Source organism: Dromaius novaehollandiae, chromosome 8 (assembly GCF_036370855.1).
Source record: "Dromaius novaehollandiae isolate bDroNov1 chromosome 8, bDroNov1.hap1, whole genome shotgun sequence".
NCBI lineage: Eukaryota > Metazoa > Chordata > Aves > Casuariiformes > Dromaiidae > Dromaius > Dromaius novaehollandiae.
In genome coordinates, this window is record NC_088105.1 from 36,442,051 (window position 1) to 36,460,504 (window position 18,454).

The window sequence follows — 18,454 nt, forward strand, 5'->3', positions numbered from 1 at the left end:
TCTCATGTGCTTAGTGTGTGGTGCATAAGGACGGGACTGGCAGCATCGCCTGGGACCCACACGGAAGCCTTTGCTGCCGTCTCGCCCGAGGCCGCACGGAGGGCAGGGAAAGCACAACCAGAAACCGGCCAGCAGCCTGTTCAAATGGCACGGACGGAGACATCGCCCTGACCCAGCCACAAACGCTAGCGGTGCGGGACGGCTGGCAAGCGCCAGAGCCCAGCACATAGCAGTCCACAGGCTGCCGGTATCCCAGCTACGGCGAGCACGGGAACGCGCACTCCGAGCCGTCCGCCTGGCTTGCGCCACCTCCTCTGTGTGAGCAGAGCATTGCGGTTTGGGCAGGTAACCATTAAATCTCCTATGTTTGGCTCAGTCGCTCCCAAGCAGGGAACTTAGCATTACTCCCATAAGCTAAGGCAGTTTCTCAGCTAGGAATGAGCTTTGCTCAGCGGAAAATCAGGCTGCATTGGAACAAGCAGCCAGCGTGGGGATTTGTCTCCTTAAAGATACACATCACGGTGCCTACAGCTCAAGCTGGTCCCTAATTTTATTTTGCATGTGTGCATGTGCACGTGTCCTGGCATGCTTTAGGGTTTGGGGTTTTTTTTTTTATGAACTGACTGTCCAGTTCCCAGTACGCTGTTTGTAATTCTCTCCCAAATATTTGCCTACTGATCATGTTGCTGTGATACCCAGACTGTTAAAGGAGAGAGAGAATCATTCCTGATACAGATTAAATAGATCATGCATTAGCAACAGAACAGTGCTTAAAAAAAAAAAAGATGTCTGTACGGGAGAAAAAACCTTAAACTACTGAAACTAGGAATCCGCGGGGGGGCAGCTGGATACATTAAAAATGCCTAGGCAGTAGCTCAGGCATATATGTTTCACTAACTAATAGCCTGGACATTTCCTGTTAATACTGTACTACAACCACAGTTTGCTTTGCTTTGGATATTAATAATAAATATATACCACATATTTAATTTTAACTCGTATAATTCAGCAAATTTGCAGGGCCTATGGGAGCGTCTTAATATATTTGTACCTATATATAGCAATACACATAAAAAAAAATCATATCCTTTCCTAATTCATTAAATTTAAAGTCTCCTGGCTATCCTGAGTATTTCTTTTCAGCACGATAAACCTTTTTCCCATCTCCCTAAACTTTACTGACAAATGTAGCTCGCTTGCACTGTTGATACAGTCTAACTGTCGATACAGTCTACTTCTGTCTTATAAGGAAATGCTTGATGGAAGCAACGTCTGTGACTAATACACACCTTAGCCTTTCTTTTAGGTAGTATCCATGCTGCCTGGGGTACCCTGGTACACCCTGAAAGAGCTCCAACCCTAAGTTGCCTTACAGGTAACTCTTTGGAGTCTGTACTGTTTCCCATCCCCATTAAAGCTGCAGATTTCACAGGACCAAAACTGTCTTCAGTGCTTTGGGTATCACAACCTAAACTGTCACTGCTTCACAGGTACAAACGACTGGTAATCTGCCTGGGCAGAGCGGCCAGCCCTGGCGCGCTGCTGCGTCTGGCTGGTGATACGTGCCGATGAGAATGTTTACTGGTGATTTGGGTTGAGGGAACTGGTCACCATTTGCTGATAATACTTAAGTCTCCTTGATAAGCTACTCAGATAGGTGCTTGCAGGAAACTCAGAACAAAGCTGAGTATACTGGATATCTGGACTACAGGACACCAAATAAAACTGAATTTGGAGGAATGCGAAGTATATAGCAAAAAGGGTCCACACTCCTTATACATGTTGCTGCTTCCAAAATTGTAGTATCTTTTGGGAAAAGCAGCGTTGTAGGAATAATGTGTAGTTTTGTTGACCAGTGATGATGATAATAGGAAATTATACAGCTGGATGCCCTAAGAATCTACTTATTAATGAATATAGATTAAAAAGTGGTAAAACTGCAAGAGCTGTATTGAGTTTTGATGTGTTAAATCATAGTGGAGACTAAAAGCTTGTGAAGATTGGCTAAGAGTAGTAAGACAGGGTTTTCTTATGAGGTAAAACTGTCAAAACTAGAAGTGTGCCACTGAAGGAAAAGAACTTAAAAAGTAGTATTTTACATTACAGTGGTGCAACGGAGGAGCCAGCTTCCTCTCTCCACCCTGTCCCATATACAGGAGCAGGAGGGCATTCAGCACGGCGAGAGGCAGGTCAGGTCCAAACAAAAGGACCCTTCTCCTGGCACAGCAGGCCTGGGCCTGTGGAGTTCACAGCCACGGGAAGTCGCAGAATCAGACGCTCCAGCTAGATTTTTAGAAAGGGACTAAACAATTTAATGGCCAAAAGCAACATTTCCATGCTAAGCAAGGGGTAATCAAATCTTGTGCTTTAGTATGTAAACTAATCACCCCAAGAAGTCCTAGAGGAATTCTCCTCACTCTTCACTCATCACACCACATCACACAATTGACCACATATTGAAGGTTTTTCAGCTTCTCTTTGAAGCACCATGTGTAGGATGGTGCTGAAGACATAATACTGGTCTTGAGGGACCTATGATTTCAGGTGGAATTGCAAAGCTAAAGCATTCCTCTCTGCAGGATGCATCAGTAGACAATAAAGAAGTGAAGGAACTAATGAGAAAAATCTTGTTTATGTAATACCTTCATCCACACAACAGAAAAAAAAACTACTGGAAGAACTGATCCTAAGTGAGTAACATGCCTTGCCTACAACGCTGTATACGTCTGCATCACGCTAGATGCTATCTCAAAATACCCAGTTTCACAGACCTTCCTCAGTCAAACTCTTACTTGAAGTCAGATGGGATACTACCCAAGAGGAACCATGAACCAGTCCTTAAACCAAGTGTTTGAACTGGTCCCTAAACCGAGTGTTGGACAAAGATAGTGAGAGTCTTCCTCACTTCTAATGCAGAGCATCTGTCACTCACATCAATGGGAACTCATGGAAATTTGGATCTTATCAGAAGGGCTTTTTTAAAGAAAATTAAAAGCCAAAACATTGAAGATATTAATGTCTTCTCTCTCATGTTATGAAGTTACCTTTAAGAATCTCAATACCTTTAAGAAACTCAAAAAGAAATCCCTGTAAAACAGTCATAAAATTTTCTCATAACCATGCTTACATATAACATACTTCTGATTATGAAAATTCAGATTAAATTTTAAGTACAACTTATGTGAACCAACTAGCTAGGTATCCCGTGAGTTAACAATGGCCGATATAAAAGACACATAATAGGCTGCAGGTACTATTATTTTGTTTTAGAATTATTTGTCCTACCCCCAGTGTTGGTCTCCCCAGATGGGCAGTGATATATAGACCTGTGTATTTTCCCAACACACACCAACTGCCTTGTTCTAACATTACTGCAACGTAAAGAATGAAAAATAAATAGATAGCAACACTGACTTCTAAGCTTTTAGTCAAGATGGTAATGTATGTTTTCTATACTCACCCACAGTGCTTTGACTGAATAAGAAATAATTTTCTACCTTGCTTTAGACACACTTTATTCAATAGCAATTCCTGGGCAAATTACACAGAGTAACAATTGATAAAGCCACATTTTTAGCTGTTTTAAAATGAGCTTTTTCATGATCTACTTCATCATCTCTTGACTGCCAAAAAAACATACACAGTGTACTTAATTAGTAACTACTTGAAGGGAATGGAAAATTGAAAAAAAAGAAAAGAAATTCAAACTAAGATTCTTGAATAATAACTGAGAATGCAGTGTAACCGCAAGACAGAAATATCTAAGATAGGGATGTTTCCAATATGAAAAATGCCTTTTTTTTGTCTGTTTTTTTTTTCTTTTTAGGATGTGATGGCTTGATTGGCAGATTCCTCAGCTAGACAAAGAACCTCAATCCATATCCCATCGAGTTCAGTGGAAACAGGACCAAATCCAGAGTGAAAAACATCTGTCCTTTATCTTGAATACATCTTTGTATATTTTGGGCTACAAGACTGTACTGTAATATAGTTCTCATGTACAGCATATTGCCGCATCACACAATCTCGACTTTGGGCATTATGTTCAGCCCATATTAATATGAAGACAAGTGTATGTAATAGAGCACCAGGGTGAGAAGCACGAAGCAAAGAAGCTCCATGTTTCATCTTAAGTGATTAGTATAGTATTGCATCTAGTTACAAAAACTAAGATGTTTCCATGAAACCAGGTTCTACCATAAGATCCAGCATGCCAACCATTTCATTCATAAAATTTCTCCCCCAAGCATTACAGTTACTTATATTGTGAGAAAGTCCAATTCAGTTCCAGGACCAGGAGATTATTTTTTCAAATGGAAAAAAAAAAGTTAACACTGATTTTCATCTCTTCCCATAATATTAAAAATGATGTGTAAAGCTCTGCTAATCTGGTCTCTGGATAGCGCCCAATCTCTTGCCACGTGTTTCTGTTCTGGGTCTTGCCCTACGGGAATTTCTGTCAGCACATGCTCAGGAAACAGTTATACCGTTCACTTTCTTTCTTTTTTTTTTTTTTTTTGACAGACTCTATCTGAAGTTGGTGAACCTTTGCACTAATCACTGCCAGGTGCCTCTGGCTAGCTTTCTGGAATGCAAGGAATCTTTTCTTTCGCTCCCTCTTTCTTTCTTTTTTCCTCTTCCCCCCTCTCCCTGATATATAATAAATCCTTCATTGCAGATCACCTTGCTGGGCACCATTGCATTTTATTACCCTTTTCTATAAACAATGAGCAAACAAGTTACTGGGCTGTAACATGCCACCCTTCGGACAAGGCCTCTGTCTCTGCTCTGTGACTGCAAGACGTGACCCTGTTTTGGGTTTTCTGTTTTCTCACTGTGGTTGTGGCTAGCTGGAGGAGATGCCTGCTCATAGGAGACTCGGGCTCTCTTCCTGACCCTGCTGCTCCTGGTCTGTGTGACATACCGCTATGTGTACCATCTTTAAAGTGGGACTAAGGAAATAGCCTTTTCCTGGGCTCTAGATAAGTGCAAAATATTACTTTTCTTGCAGAATACTGCCTTGGATTATTTTAATCCAGTTGTGCACCTTTGCACACTCAGCACTTGGAGCAGTGTCAACAGGCGGTGCACAACTGGAGCTACTTACCTGTGAGCAGCAAGACTGGTTTCATAGTCTTTGTGCAGAACACCATCCAAAGGAGCTTTTAATGTGTCTTCGACTCTTAGGTCATTTAATAGAACATTTTTAATAATACTGATTAACAGCTACATGGGAACAGCTTCAGGTTGAAAATTACAATGGAGCCAAAGGAGTCTCTCTCTTCCTGGTGCGCTCAAAGCCATTTGGTAGCAGCCTCCTTTTCAGCTAGAGAGTGACTCACTGAGATACTCGCAACCTTTTCTAACAAATACACTGCACTTCTCATAGCTAGGGGTAGAACGTAACTCAGTATTTTATAACTCATTTCATTACCTGCATAGAGACGCACACATATACACATACACATACACAAACACGGATTTTTTTTCCTACATTAAATGAGTATCTCTACAACTGTACCAAATTGATATGTGCAATTTCTGCAGAGCAGTTAAATCTTAAGAGGCTCTTACTGGAACTCTGCCAGCCTAAAAGACATTTTTATTCATAAGGGTTCATTCAATAATTTTCTTTGAAAAGAAGTTGATGAGTCACTACAGCAGAAGCTGCTACATGTAACAGAAATTTGAAAAAAAAAATCATTCTAACAAGCTAGCAGGAAAATATATTACAAAAGTAAGTAAAAAAGATCTTCATTAGTATGCTCAAAGAAATACCAAAACATATTTAAATAAAGATTAGTGCCTTAGGGTCAAGTGACTGCCAGAAAGTCAATTACAAAGACATGCAATCAAACACAGATATTTTCTTCTACCTGGTATTTTCTGACATTTAAGCACCACTTGAATGTTCCCTCTAACTTTGGTCATTTAAGGTCATTGTTGTCTGGCAAGGATGTAGCACAGATGCTGCCAGGCATAGGTAGCTTCTTTACAGGTAGCTAATGCATGCTTTCTTCAAGTTTATAATATAAAAGGCACTCTACCAAATAGTAGCAGATGTCAAAATATCTTAATCATTTGCTATACCATGGCAAATTATCATGTGTTTCGCATATATGCTAACCTCACCTCAGAAGTTTTGCTTAAAAACAAAACCAAATGAAAAAAAACCTACAAAAATATCAGATTACAGATGTTAAGTGTACAACTTAACTACAGACAAAAGCAGTAACGGCTAAAATCATTAACAGGATGCAGAAGAGCTGTGGCTGAATCCCTCTGAAATGCTTCCTGAGTTACTCTGAGCAACTCGTTTAACCTCCCACATTCTCCTGTAACTCTCTTATTTCTTATTCCGAGACAGCGCTGCTCACGTTGCCTCTTCTGGGCAGGCATGATAGGCAGTGCTCACTTTGAGATGTGCTGCTGAAGGCTCCCATGAATGTTTATGAAAGGGCTAGACTGACATAAGCGAAATACATGTCCACCTATTTCTGCTGATGGGCGAGTAAACACTATTCTACCCATAACAAAGCATTAAGTTATTCTTAACTATGTATTGTTGAAGTAAGCCTATGCTAATGCTAATTTTGCTTTAAGGAAAAAAAGAACCTGTACAGACCTATCTGGACATGATTATAAATGAATTCTGATCACATTTTCTACAATGAGATAAATGACTTGGGATTTGAAACCAGATGCTTTTAATTATTGATTTTCTTTGTTACATGAACCTCAGCTACGCACCTGTACATTGTTCTTCCTTTGGACAGATGTACTGATGCCCCTTTTGCGTGCTCAGATCCATAACACTGAGATAAATTATGATGGGTTCTTGGCTTCCTCCATTGAAAATGTTTTCAGCTGTCAGAGATATCTGTTTCTTGTTATTGGTTTTAGTGCTTTTGAAAGAAAGAATAAAAACACTGATTTGTGTATTCTGTTATAAATGAAGAGTACTCTCCTGTTGAAGCCACAATGAATGAATGATGTATCTTCTTGGTCCCAAGAACTGTTATAAAAACTGTGTAGGTATTGTTTTCTCCAGAGTACTTCTAGAGAGTAAAAATTTGTTTCCTACAAAGATTCCAGCAATAGGCCAGTTCCTATTCAATTTATTTATGTGAGCTCACAAGCTGCAAGATGAACAAAATATGGACATAAGTAGTTAAACACCTAAGAAAGTATGAGAGTAATGAGAACTGGGTACAAAAATGTATTCCTGGATCTGCCATGGACTCTGGCTCCTCAAGGAGATAGTATAATCTGTTGTAAAGAAACTCTCACAATTCTTTCACTGGTTTTGGGCCAATTTCTTAGATCTTGCCCCATGAAACAGTCAGGCTCCAGGAGCCTAGTCACTTGCAAACAACAGTGAAACTCTTAAAGCTACAATATGAGTCTGGTCCCATCTCAGGTAAAAGACCTACCGAAACCTTTGCTACGCCACCGCTCCCAGCAGTATCCAGCTTCCACTCTCTATTGCCAAAGTATAATATTGTAGCAGGACAAATAAGAATCAGCACACAAGATTTCATCCTGCATATTGGTAAAAATATCAGCAGTTTCAAATCTGGTGTTCCCTGGCTGAGCTAGAACGGAGGCTCAGTGTACCTCATGTTACTTCCAGTAAAGGGGGATGAAGAGCTAAACAGAGATCTCTTTACAGTGAAGTATTTCTGTGGTATTTGAATTAACAGGTGCTAACAAGCAAGCAAACAAAAATCCTGATGTCTAAGCAGCCTGATTAAAATGTCTCTTTTCATTTGATTAAGTCCTGTTGCTTGTGATTGTATATGGGTAAGTGGCTCTTCAGGGGGGCTGGAAAACAGTTTGAACTGCTTGCAGTTAGCTGGTGAGAAGCCTGGGACCTTGATTTCTTAATCCTTTACATTAAAGACTCCCCATAATTATAAGACTGGATTCAGAGTTCTCATCAATCATCACCTATGAACACCGTCGATGTCTTAATCTCACTAGTTCTTCATTTACCAATGTGTTTACAGAGCAGAAATGACCTAACTTACCACAGGAACATAAAAAATAGTTTCCTTTTCCTTCTCCTTGGAGACACATCATCTTCAGGTAAAGTTATCATTTGTCAGTACCCCACAGCCTTTTTTGGAGAACATAAGTGCTGTGTGTTACAGACAACCCGTGTGACTGAGGGCCTCACAGTCACATATAGAAGGACTGTGTTCAGATCCTACAAAGTGACCTTGTTAAGTCATTAAGCTAAATTGGTGCAAATCCCTAGCTTGGTGCCACCACTCAAACTCGTTTAACTTGGTCCTATCAGTTTCGTTTAAGCAGATAATTTATCACACTAAATATGTTAAACTGGGATAAGTGGATCTACACAGCTGCTTAACAAATGAAACGAGGTACATTTTTAAAATGACTTAGATAATACCTTTTAAAAAAAGGAGTGCAGCTAAAGCCAAATGCAACATGAACCTAAAACTCAATACTAAAATTTGTGTTTCCATCTTCATACTGCTACAAATCAAAAGGTAGTATTTTTGCACTGGGCAAAATAAAACTGAGCTAGACATTATGCATGGCAAATGCTACCAGAAATGCTAAAATAACACTTCACTACCTGAACTAAAAAATAAATATATATTTAAACCTGGAATATGACAGGCCTACTTTCTGGATGCCAAAATATTTCTCAGTCATACACTTTTAGGTTAATTAATATCAATATAAGTTAATGTAAAATTATTTAGTCTAACATGCACTCCATACTAGAATTTGAAAAAATACTCTCCATATTGTATAAAGCCAGTGTAAATACATTTGGTAATGAAGTCAGATTTTGTTAGAACATTTTCAAGTGAATTAGATAATTTTGTCAAACTATTTAAATGTCTTAGCAAACCATTTGGGAAAATTGACTGCTGCACTTGGTATTGACTTTGGCAAAAGAAGGTATAACATAGTTTTTTTATTTAAAAAAAAAGCTTTTAAATCAAGTTCTGAATCTTCTGTCAAACTTGAGTAGACTATTTGTACTCTGCCTCATGTAGTTTTTGGCATCTTGCATATTTGATGACTCAGTAATTAGATTTCTTGATAGTAATCATTTGCTTCATTCCACAGACTTAAAGTATGCAATCCAGTCTTGTCATCATACTGATTCACAGTATAGAAATTCTTTGCATTTATTTAAAAATGAATGCTGCGACAGCTGACAAATGAGGCAAAACACTGTATGTGAGCCAGAAAGCTAGAGCAGTTAATATGAAGAAAGGTAGTGTTAGGTGTTTCTTTCCTATTGTAAACCATATATTTTTTATATGAGTAATGGCATACTGCTATGAACTGGCGAAGGTGTAACAGTTCTGTAATTCAGTGGTTCCAAGCATTAGGTTATTAAGTGATTTTGCCCTGTTAAATGGATGAATGCTTTCCACAAAACTGTGCTAAATGAAATTCGAAGACTATTAGTTCACACTAAACTTTCTGTATTTGCAATTAAAATGTCAAGTATGGGCTTTATTTCAGCAGTCATTACTAATGTAACCATAAACAATTAAAATAGAGAAAAAAGACCTTGGACTGGGTAGGGTAATGCTGAACGCAGGTTATTTTGAGTTTAGAAAATGATATTTGAGATACTGAAAAGTTCCAAGTCATTATGTCATGAAACTAGATACCCTGTTTTAAAATAACCTTTCAAAAATACATTCTACTCTCAGTTCCCTGATGTTTGGTTCATGGTTAGAATCCTGTTATCATCTGAGCCTCACATTTTTGTCATAAAAAAAAAATCAACTATGGTGTTTCTGCAAAGGCTTTGCATTACTTAAGTCTATAAGCATTGAGATAATTATTCAGCACAGTTGTCTCCTCTGAGAAAGAATACTTATTCTCCTAAAACTGAAGACAGCAGAGACCATCCTGATGCAAAACTTTTACCAAGGCAAATGATCAAAACGTCTGTAGGAGGAGCTCAATACGAAACTTGGTTCACTTGGAACAGCGTTTCTGCTGAAAGAGAAGTGCCACGCTCTGAATGGAGACACACGGGAGAGCAAGGAGAATTAATCTGGGAGCTTCAGAGCCCTCCAAGTGCAAAACTGCCTACTGCCCTTTGTTTTCATTTCTTATTAATAGTTCCAAAAAGTGAAGTGCCTTGGAAACTAATCCACCTCTCCTGGCAGCCTGTTAAATCGTTCTTATAGCATATCTGTAGTTTGATTATTCCTTTCTTGGTTGGGATTTTTCACCGTAACTCCCCTGTGAAACCGCTCTGAGAATCAGCTTGCAGAGGAGACAGCTGAGCCGCGTGCTGGGGCGCTATGAGAGGGAGGCACCCTACGGCCCCGGCTCACCTAGTCCTGCTCTGCAGGGAAAAAACGGCTTGTGGTTACCTGCATTTTGGACTCTCAGTCTCCCTTCCTCCCCTTTGCACTCACTGCCTTCTCTGCTACAGAAAGCCTCCCATTTACCTGGTGTTACTTGCACGTAAATCCCCTTGGTAGGGCATGAGTCTGCTAACAGGAAACACAAGATCAGGAACATGCCCGGCCGGGCAGGGAGGGAGAAGGGTTGGGCTCTACCACAGACACCTTATGGGACCTTTTCAATATCCTGTAGGGACAGAATAGGTCCGTTCCTGTGCTGGGCAGATATGCATGGTACACTGGCGATGCACCAGTACCTGCTGCTGGCACTGGCCCAAGAGATGGCTCAGGGGGACACAGCATAGAGAAGCTGAGTTTGCTGCAACGTTCGTTCTCCAATTAAGGTCAAATTAATTTGTTCCTCATTGGATTCCCTCAATTGGATTGTTCTTCAATTACTCTGGGAGTAGTTTTCCTTACAGTCCCCCCTCCATGCCACAAACACCCCACCTTCTGCCATTTGCTTAAAGAGTACAAATATAAACAATCTTTCTGGGCTGTTCTTTCCCCTTCTATAAGAAGGGATGGGGCAGTCACTGGACTAGGATGGAAGAAATCTACATTTAGTTCCTAGCTTTGCTACAGATTCCCAACATGTTTTCAGGAGAAAAAAAAGAGTAATAATCCCTTGATCTTTCTCTATCCCAGGTTTCCATCAGTAAAGTAAAATCACCGTTCCCTCCCTGTCCACAGTGCTGGGAAGGTAAGATCTTTAATATAAACATGATGTTTAATTTGCATGAGTGTAGGCACCATAAAAACTTCTAAACGGAATGATCAGAGCAGAATTTTACGGAGATTCTTTACTGTCCAGAAGATGTTCTGAGATCCTTGAACAAACGGTGCTATATAAATATCAGATACTGTAGAAATTTCTTAATGTAGTCTATACACACACAAATATATATATAATACCCTTCACTGATGAGGCTCTTACTGGTTAATGCTTGCTGCAGAGGTATATTACAGAAAATCCTAATAAAGCAAGAAAGTGAGAGAGCCTGCCACCCTGACACAAAGTAAGTCTTCCTAAAGCAAACACTGCCTTATTTTTCAGTGAGTCACAGTCTGATTTCTGACTCCTTGATGGATTTCTCATTTTATCTGGGAGAAGTTCTCTCCACGTACCCAAACCTATGAAAAGTCATCAAGGAAGAATTAAAAAAAGAAACTATAAAATCCAAATCCAATTGCACTCTATGAGAAAAAAAAGATCAATGTATTTTTTTTAAAGACAAGGCTGTGAGCAACCTGAAAATAATGTCTAAGTTTGCGCTGCTTTGAGCAGTGGTTGGATGAGGTGACCTTCTGAGGTTTTTTCCAACCTAAATTACTCACTGATTCTAAAACAAACAAAATCACTTAGTTTGGGCCAGTGCTTTTTAATCATACAGCGTCCATGCAAAGTAAAATAAACAATTAATCACTCATCATCATGCCAGACAGGCCAAGCATGTTTCACACATACCCTTCCCTGGCACTCTCCAGCGGTGACTGATGGTGATGTGGACTGGCAAGGGTGGAGTCAAGTGGATGGTGTCTTGAAGGGATGTCATGAGGAGGCGGCAGTACAGCTGGTGAGGGACCATTATGGTTAGCGCTGGAACCACTGTACATGCCTGTGAACAAACAAGCATCATTTTGCAAACCAAAATAAGCAAAGAAAGGAGCATCCAATCCCCAACAGCCTCTGACTCCTTCCCTACCCAGCCCACCCACAGCAGCACTTTTGCCGGGGCAGTCATACTGGCAAGGAGGGATCCTCATCCTCCTCTTGTGACATCCCTGGAGTAGCCCGCGGAAATCATTAAGACTTTCTCATATTTTTATGTAGGTGAAAGCTACATGGAGCTGGCACTGAGACAAAGCGAGAAAGAGCGGATGTTCAGCGCTCTGATCTGGAGTGATTCAGCCTCTTCGGTGCTGTGGAGATCTGAAATCCTCCCATCCACAGGCAGAAGGTGAGAGATGGATGTAGGACAAGCTGCTCTAACTCATTTCCAGATCCATGAGCCTGCAAACACCTCCTCAGAGAACCAGTATGTTAGTGAATGTGCCTGTGCTTGGGATGGCACTCAAAACTGTATTAAGATATTTTGACACTTGTCTCCCCTCCAACCCTCTCAGGCATTCTGTCTCCTTCCTGCTGTGACTGCAGAGCTGCAAGCTCTCATCCTGATAGCTGGCAGGACTTAGCAGGACTCACACCCTGCCCTCACCGGGCTTCTCCGTGAGAATTTGCAGTGCTTTTTTTTGTTCTTCCTCACCTCAAGAGTTTTAATTTGGGAATGACTGTTGACTAGTGTGGTCCTGAACATCCTGGACGAATTAAAACTTTCATATCTTGATGCAAATAAAATCTCAACAAATTACATGTGAAGAGGAGTGAGGAGGTATTTTCAATGTGATCAAGAAACCAAAAGGTTTACTAGTGCATAGAGGTACTGAAGGAGTGTTGATGTTCTTCCAGTTTTTTGGGACTCCGGTTACTCTCCTCTGGTCATGGCAGCCAGGCACCAGCAGTCAAGTGTCTATCATGTCCTCAAACACGTACTCTGTTAAGGAAGCTATGTAAGTCCAGGACTGTTGGATTAAGATGCTCGAACTAAGCTTTTTTCTTATAGTCCCCTTATAAAAAGTAGGACTGGCTGCTATGAAGTGCAATTCTTAGAATGGTCCTTCTTTTCTTGGCTTCTGTGCCCACCTCCTCCTCTTCTAGCAAGCTCGCCTGCAATTCACCTCCCAGAGCTATGGAGCAGCAGGTTCCTCCCAGGGAATCTGCACACTACAGAGGACGACCAGGGCACCCACTGACATCATACTCTCAGAGGTGAGAGGGTAAATGAAGTTTGTCAGCTCCCACAGAATCCAGCTACAGCACACTAGCTCACATGCTCTCTGAGGCCTTGCTTCTTTGCCTCCTCTCCTGTAGGACTCACCTTTCCTCTCGCACTCAGTGAGTGCAGAGCTACCTACACACTCAGGAAAACAGCTGAGGGACAGCTCTGCTTTGCCTTGTCTAACGTCACTGCCAGGACTCGGGATGACAGTCCTCCCAAACCCCTCAGTGACATGTGACAAGCAGAATGCCGCACGAGCATCTGGAGCCACAGGGAACATGTGGCAGCCCTCGGGGAGGATGGGCCGCTGCTGAACGTCAGCATCTGTTTCCGTTTGACTGAAGAGCAGAACCACTAAGGCAAGAGCCCAACCACCTTTGTCAGGGGCTTCAGATGAGTCAAAAACCTCTCATCAACAGTGAGTCCTCAGCTGTTGACAGATCTAAAAGAACAAAAATGAACCACATCATCTTCGTCTCCTGGTAGACAGAACATTTGTCAACCAGCCAGGAAAAACAACTTGCTTTCTGCTCCGAAAGCCAGACAGAAGGGGCTTTAAGAAATCAGATGTGCCCAGGTGACAGTAGGACTTATTTGTCAAAGCCTCTTCTGATAATGGTAAGTTAGTAGCTAGGAGGCACTTTGTGAGAATGTCATTATTCTACTGGTGGTTTCAACCTATTTTATAACGCAATAGTTTCCACTTCCCAAAAATCCGTGCTATTCATACATTCATTGGCAGGCTTGGAAGATGAGTCAAATGCCAGCTGGACCTTGACTGTACAGTATCAGTTCACACTTCAGCTGTATCTCCTACCACACACAGCCCAGGTACACTGGCAACACAGCCTGGAGCAAACCACTGAATCTAAAGAAGGATGTTTGTGCTTTCTGGGGCTATCAGACTATTACTGGCCCTTGTCGATAACTTAAAAAGCTCAAAAGATATAGCTTGAGCAGCACAGTGGCCAGTAAATACACTCAAATATTTTATCTTACAATCCAACCCCCTGACGCATCCATATATTCCGGGGCCTTGTCCTGCCTGGTTCCATGCGCTCAGTACCGCCCCATTAGAAACCAAAATGAACCCAGAGTCAGCACCACTGGTTTCTATCATCCCAAACAGGGCCACCACACAGACAAGTTTACCCAGATGTGAACTAGGAGGGTGGTCACCCATCACCCACCCATCACATCTTGGGATGCAGTGATGGCTAGCCGTGGTCCTCACCTCCCATTTAAAGCAGGGCTTCTTCCATCCAGCTTGGCATTTATCCATCTTTTTACTGATCACACCTTCCCTGGAAAAGGCCCCTGCCTGGAGCATATGCGTGCTCAAGGCTTGTGGGGGTTGAGTATATCAGCGAGTTTTCCTACATCTTTCTTTACTACAACACCCCCACTCCAGCTTGGCTTGACACGTGGTGTCTCCCATCCCCACGACCCTCGTCCCACCCTGTGGCTTGCACTGCCTCAGACGCAGACACGCTGACACCCCAGCTGCACCACCCTGCTAGTTCGGCAGCCCACCACAACATGGGCTGAAGCACGTCAGGATAAAGCCAGCTGTCCCCATATCCTCCACGACACTTAGACAAACGCGGCGCTCCGCGTGCGCTGATGGCTGCCAAGCGGCCTGCGCGGCAGCTGAGCCCTGCCTGCCTCTCCCTCGGCGGCAGCACTCGGTCTGGGTGCCGCTCGCTGCTAGCCGGCTGCCAGCACTCGTGCAGCTTGTCAGGACGCAATTAGCTCGGAGGCGTTTGTCAAATGTGGTTGAACTTGGCTAACGGATTAAAAACAATGCAGTGGGGAAGGGGACACACGTGGACAGAGAGGCAAAGTGCTTACGCAAGCCGTGCTTCTGAAGGGGGTGAGACCACAGCCCGAGGTGCGAAACGCGCATCCCTCTGACGCGGGTTAGCGAGAGGACCTGGGGCAGCCACACGGCAGCTTTCGCACCAGCCGTAGCAGCGTGTGCTCCTGGGCCCAGGCATGAGGCTCGGAGGCTGCACGGCCCTCCCCGTGGAGCCAGGCCGCATCCACCCCCAAGCTTCTGCATAGCGAGAACGCCGAAACGCCAGCCAAGGCAGACGCCGCGCTGCCCCCATCGCTCACTGACGCTGCTCGCACGGGCGCCTGCCGGCAATTAGGAGCGCTGCGAGGGCCATGGGGCGCACAACGGCGGGCGGGATTTACTAGGAGATGCCATGTGGGTCTGCAGCGAGACATTACTCATTTCTGTTGAGTCACTGAGAACCTAACTGGTACTTATTTAAAGTTAAAAGTTGTTTTTTCTTTTACACAGTGCAAAGCAAGGGCACTCCAAGAGAATATTACTTCCTCCAGGGGGACAGACCTTTCTCTGCACAGGAGCATTATGCATATTATTATTCCAGAATTAAGAAACTAAAAGTTCAGATTTGCTGTCATGTGATCCCATGACCACCTGACAGCATGCTTTCAGAAGAAAATCTTTCCAGTGGCAGCTTAGTAGGAAAGGAGGATTGAACTGCCTCGTCCAAGAGGTACCTGCTTTCCGCCCCTGAAAAGAAGGCATGGCGCCGTGCGGGGTGCACGAGGTCCTTCCTGCCACCAAGCCCTAACAGCGAGGAAGACTTGTTTGCAGGGAGAGAAATGCTGCATTCCCTTTGCTGGAGGGAGCTGCGGCTTCACCAGCGCAGTGCCCAGAACAGGGAACCCAGCAACCAGGTACCTCTGCAGTTGCTGTTCCAGCTTAATTCGGGAAAACACAGCTTGAGGTACAAGTTATATCCTCCTGCTATCGGAAAATAATTCAGGGAAAGCAAATTTGGGGTAGGGATTGTTTTATAATATGACTGAGAGAGCTGACAAACCTGTGTGCTATTTCAGCCGTGACAATACACGACTATTCATATCCCAGCGCTGCTCCCATTGCTATCCCATCCACCTTGTCTCCTAGAATGGACCAAGATTTCATTTTTCAATACGTTTAAAATTTCTCCTCTTTTTCAATTTCTTCACCCTTTCTTCCAGCAGTGAGCTATAACATTCTTGGTACCTGAAGTAACACAGAAGCGTCTAGTGTTGTTATAAATGACTACTCCTGCAAGTGCAACCCAGCTCAGGATTGTGCACCTTGGGCCTCTTCACGCATTGACCATCTCGGGTTGTAAATACAGGTCATCAATCAATATTTTAAATGGCTTGGCCTTTCACCTTAACATCTGTTGCCAAAACAGTGCTCTGAGCATCTGTGACTAGCAAGGGCTTTCCTTTTTTTTTTCTTAAGCTTTATGCCAAGAGAAACCAGAAAACAATAAGGAAACAGAGAAATGCCTCAGTGGAGATACCTAAATGGAGATACCTCCGTTGCAGGGAGAGTGACGTGAGTTCTCAGGCGCAGCTGGAGTCGAGTGTTTGCAGCCATGAAGAAATTTAGTTAGGAGGAGGGAAAAAAGGGGAAGATCTAAGCAACCTCCAATGGGTTCCTCTCCAATAGCAAAACATTCCTTTTGCTCACTATCTTACTCAGTCCTAAGCACAAACCTGCTTTGAAGCTGGACACAAGGGATGGGGGCTTTTTAAATATTTCATTTTTATATAATTGGCTTTCATCCCTGACATATTTAAAATGTGCTTTAACGTGGAGAAAGACAAAACTGAAACTCTCCAGGAATCCAAGTGATCCCTAAAGCCCAGAGCTCTGCACATTAATAATGTGGTTTCTTTGGGGGGGGAAAAAAAAATAAAGCCCAAACCATGAACATTTTCATATTTTCAAGTGGAATCAAAAAGGCATAATATACTGAATTTATCCATGTGGTAGTCTATATATAGAGTGGTATAGATAATTTGTCCATAAATACCACCCTTGCTTATTTGAAAGTGCAAACATGATTATTGAAAACAACAGATGGCAGCAGGAATGTCCTTATACTCTAACTGCGTAAGGATCAGCACTTTAACTTCTATGCCCTAAGTAATGACAGAGGAACAGTGTTGCCTATGGAATTGTGCTATGCGTAATATGAAGTAACTCCTGTCTCTCAAATCTTGATTTATTTCCCCTGGCTCCTTTTCACACTGTGCATGTGATGAGGTCTCATATGCAGTGACCCGATGGAAGTTTGGGGGAAGATTTACTAGATTTTTTTACAACATCCTGGTGATGGACTGATACAATCAGCAAAGAAATGATATTGGAGACAAGCTGGTATTATTGATAGATGCGATCTGTAACTTCACAAGAGGTTCTCAGAACTGACACTGAGAGGTCAGGGGTGGTCTGTTTATCTGTGAGCTAGTAACGTTTTTCCTGTTTTACTGTGGCTGCTTGAAATCTGAGGCTATTCCTGAGGTTATTAACTGCAGCCTGTTGTGAGGGAAATGTCACGGGTCTTTCCAGTCCTGCGCAGAAGCGGGAGGCCAAGCCATGCGTGGGCCATGCTGGATGGCCACAGGCTCAGAGCAGAGGCCACATGGTTGTCTTCACAGATCTGAAGAGTGCAGATGACAGAGCCACAGAGTTGAAAAAACCCCTCCAAGCCCCTCTGGCTTTTTGAAAAGCCACATCTAAATGGTGAGCATGGACTCCTAGCACCATGATCTTAGACTGGCAGGTTATTTCCCTTTCCTACTACATTCTGTTCACTGGTTGAAGTCCTACATTTTAGTACAATTTAAACTAGAAAGGGGAATTGGAGATGTCAGGCTGGATTAACCTTCTGTTTGTTTCTTTTAAGATTTGGAGTGAAAAAGAAAAGCAGGAGATTCCTGCTTTGGTAATTTGGTAATTTAGTAATTTGCTCTTACAAAGCAAAATACATCAATAACAGGGCACCAGTTCTCTTCTTGGAGCAGGGGAACTAGCCCCAGACATTCTTGTTTTCTAATCCCAGTTCACCACTGGTTCTCTCTAAGCCTCAACATAAACAAGCTAGGGTTTGTCTGGAAAGCTTGTGCCGAATTATTAAATCAATTTAAAAACATATTTAGTAATAGCAAGGCAAATGTCTTCCATGGCGGAATTGAAATAGGATCAAGTGCATCTCAACTCAAGATAGACTAACTTGGCTCTAAGCTAAATCATTTTAAGAATGATTTTGGATTTTAATATCACTGAAAGTTTTCTGAATAAAGATCAACTTCAAAAATAATGTTTTCAAAAATGGCGTCCCTACCTTTTGGTGTCTCACCTTGGCTCTGCTCTGCAAT

General features: G+C 42.4%; 1 protein-coding gene and 1 long non-coding RNA gene across 5 annotated transcripts in view; one reads left to right on the forward strand and one right to left on the reverse strand.

Annotated features, from left to right (window-relative positions):
- Nucleotides 1-18,454, reverse strand: part of GLIS1 (GLIS family zinc finger 1) — a 199,540-nt gene that overhangs the window by 11,788 nt on the left and 169,298 nt on the right. For all 4 annotated transcript variants that reach the window (XM_026105865.2, XM_026105880.2, XM_026105873.2 and 1 more), the window contains one exon: nucleotides 11,884-12,034. In XM_026105865.2, the coding sequence (XP_025961650.2) occupies nucleotides 11,884-12,034 (151 nt within the window). The remainder of the gene's footprint in view (nucleotides 1-11,883; nucleotides 12,035-18,454) is intronic.
- LOC135329062 (uncharacterized) lies at nucleotides 116-4,682 on the forward strand. Its single transcript, XR_010390265.1, has 2 exons — nucleotides 116-345; nucleotides 3,827-4,682. It is a non-coding gene; the product is annotated as an uncharacterized LOC135329062 (long non-coding RNA).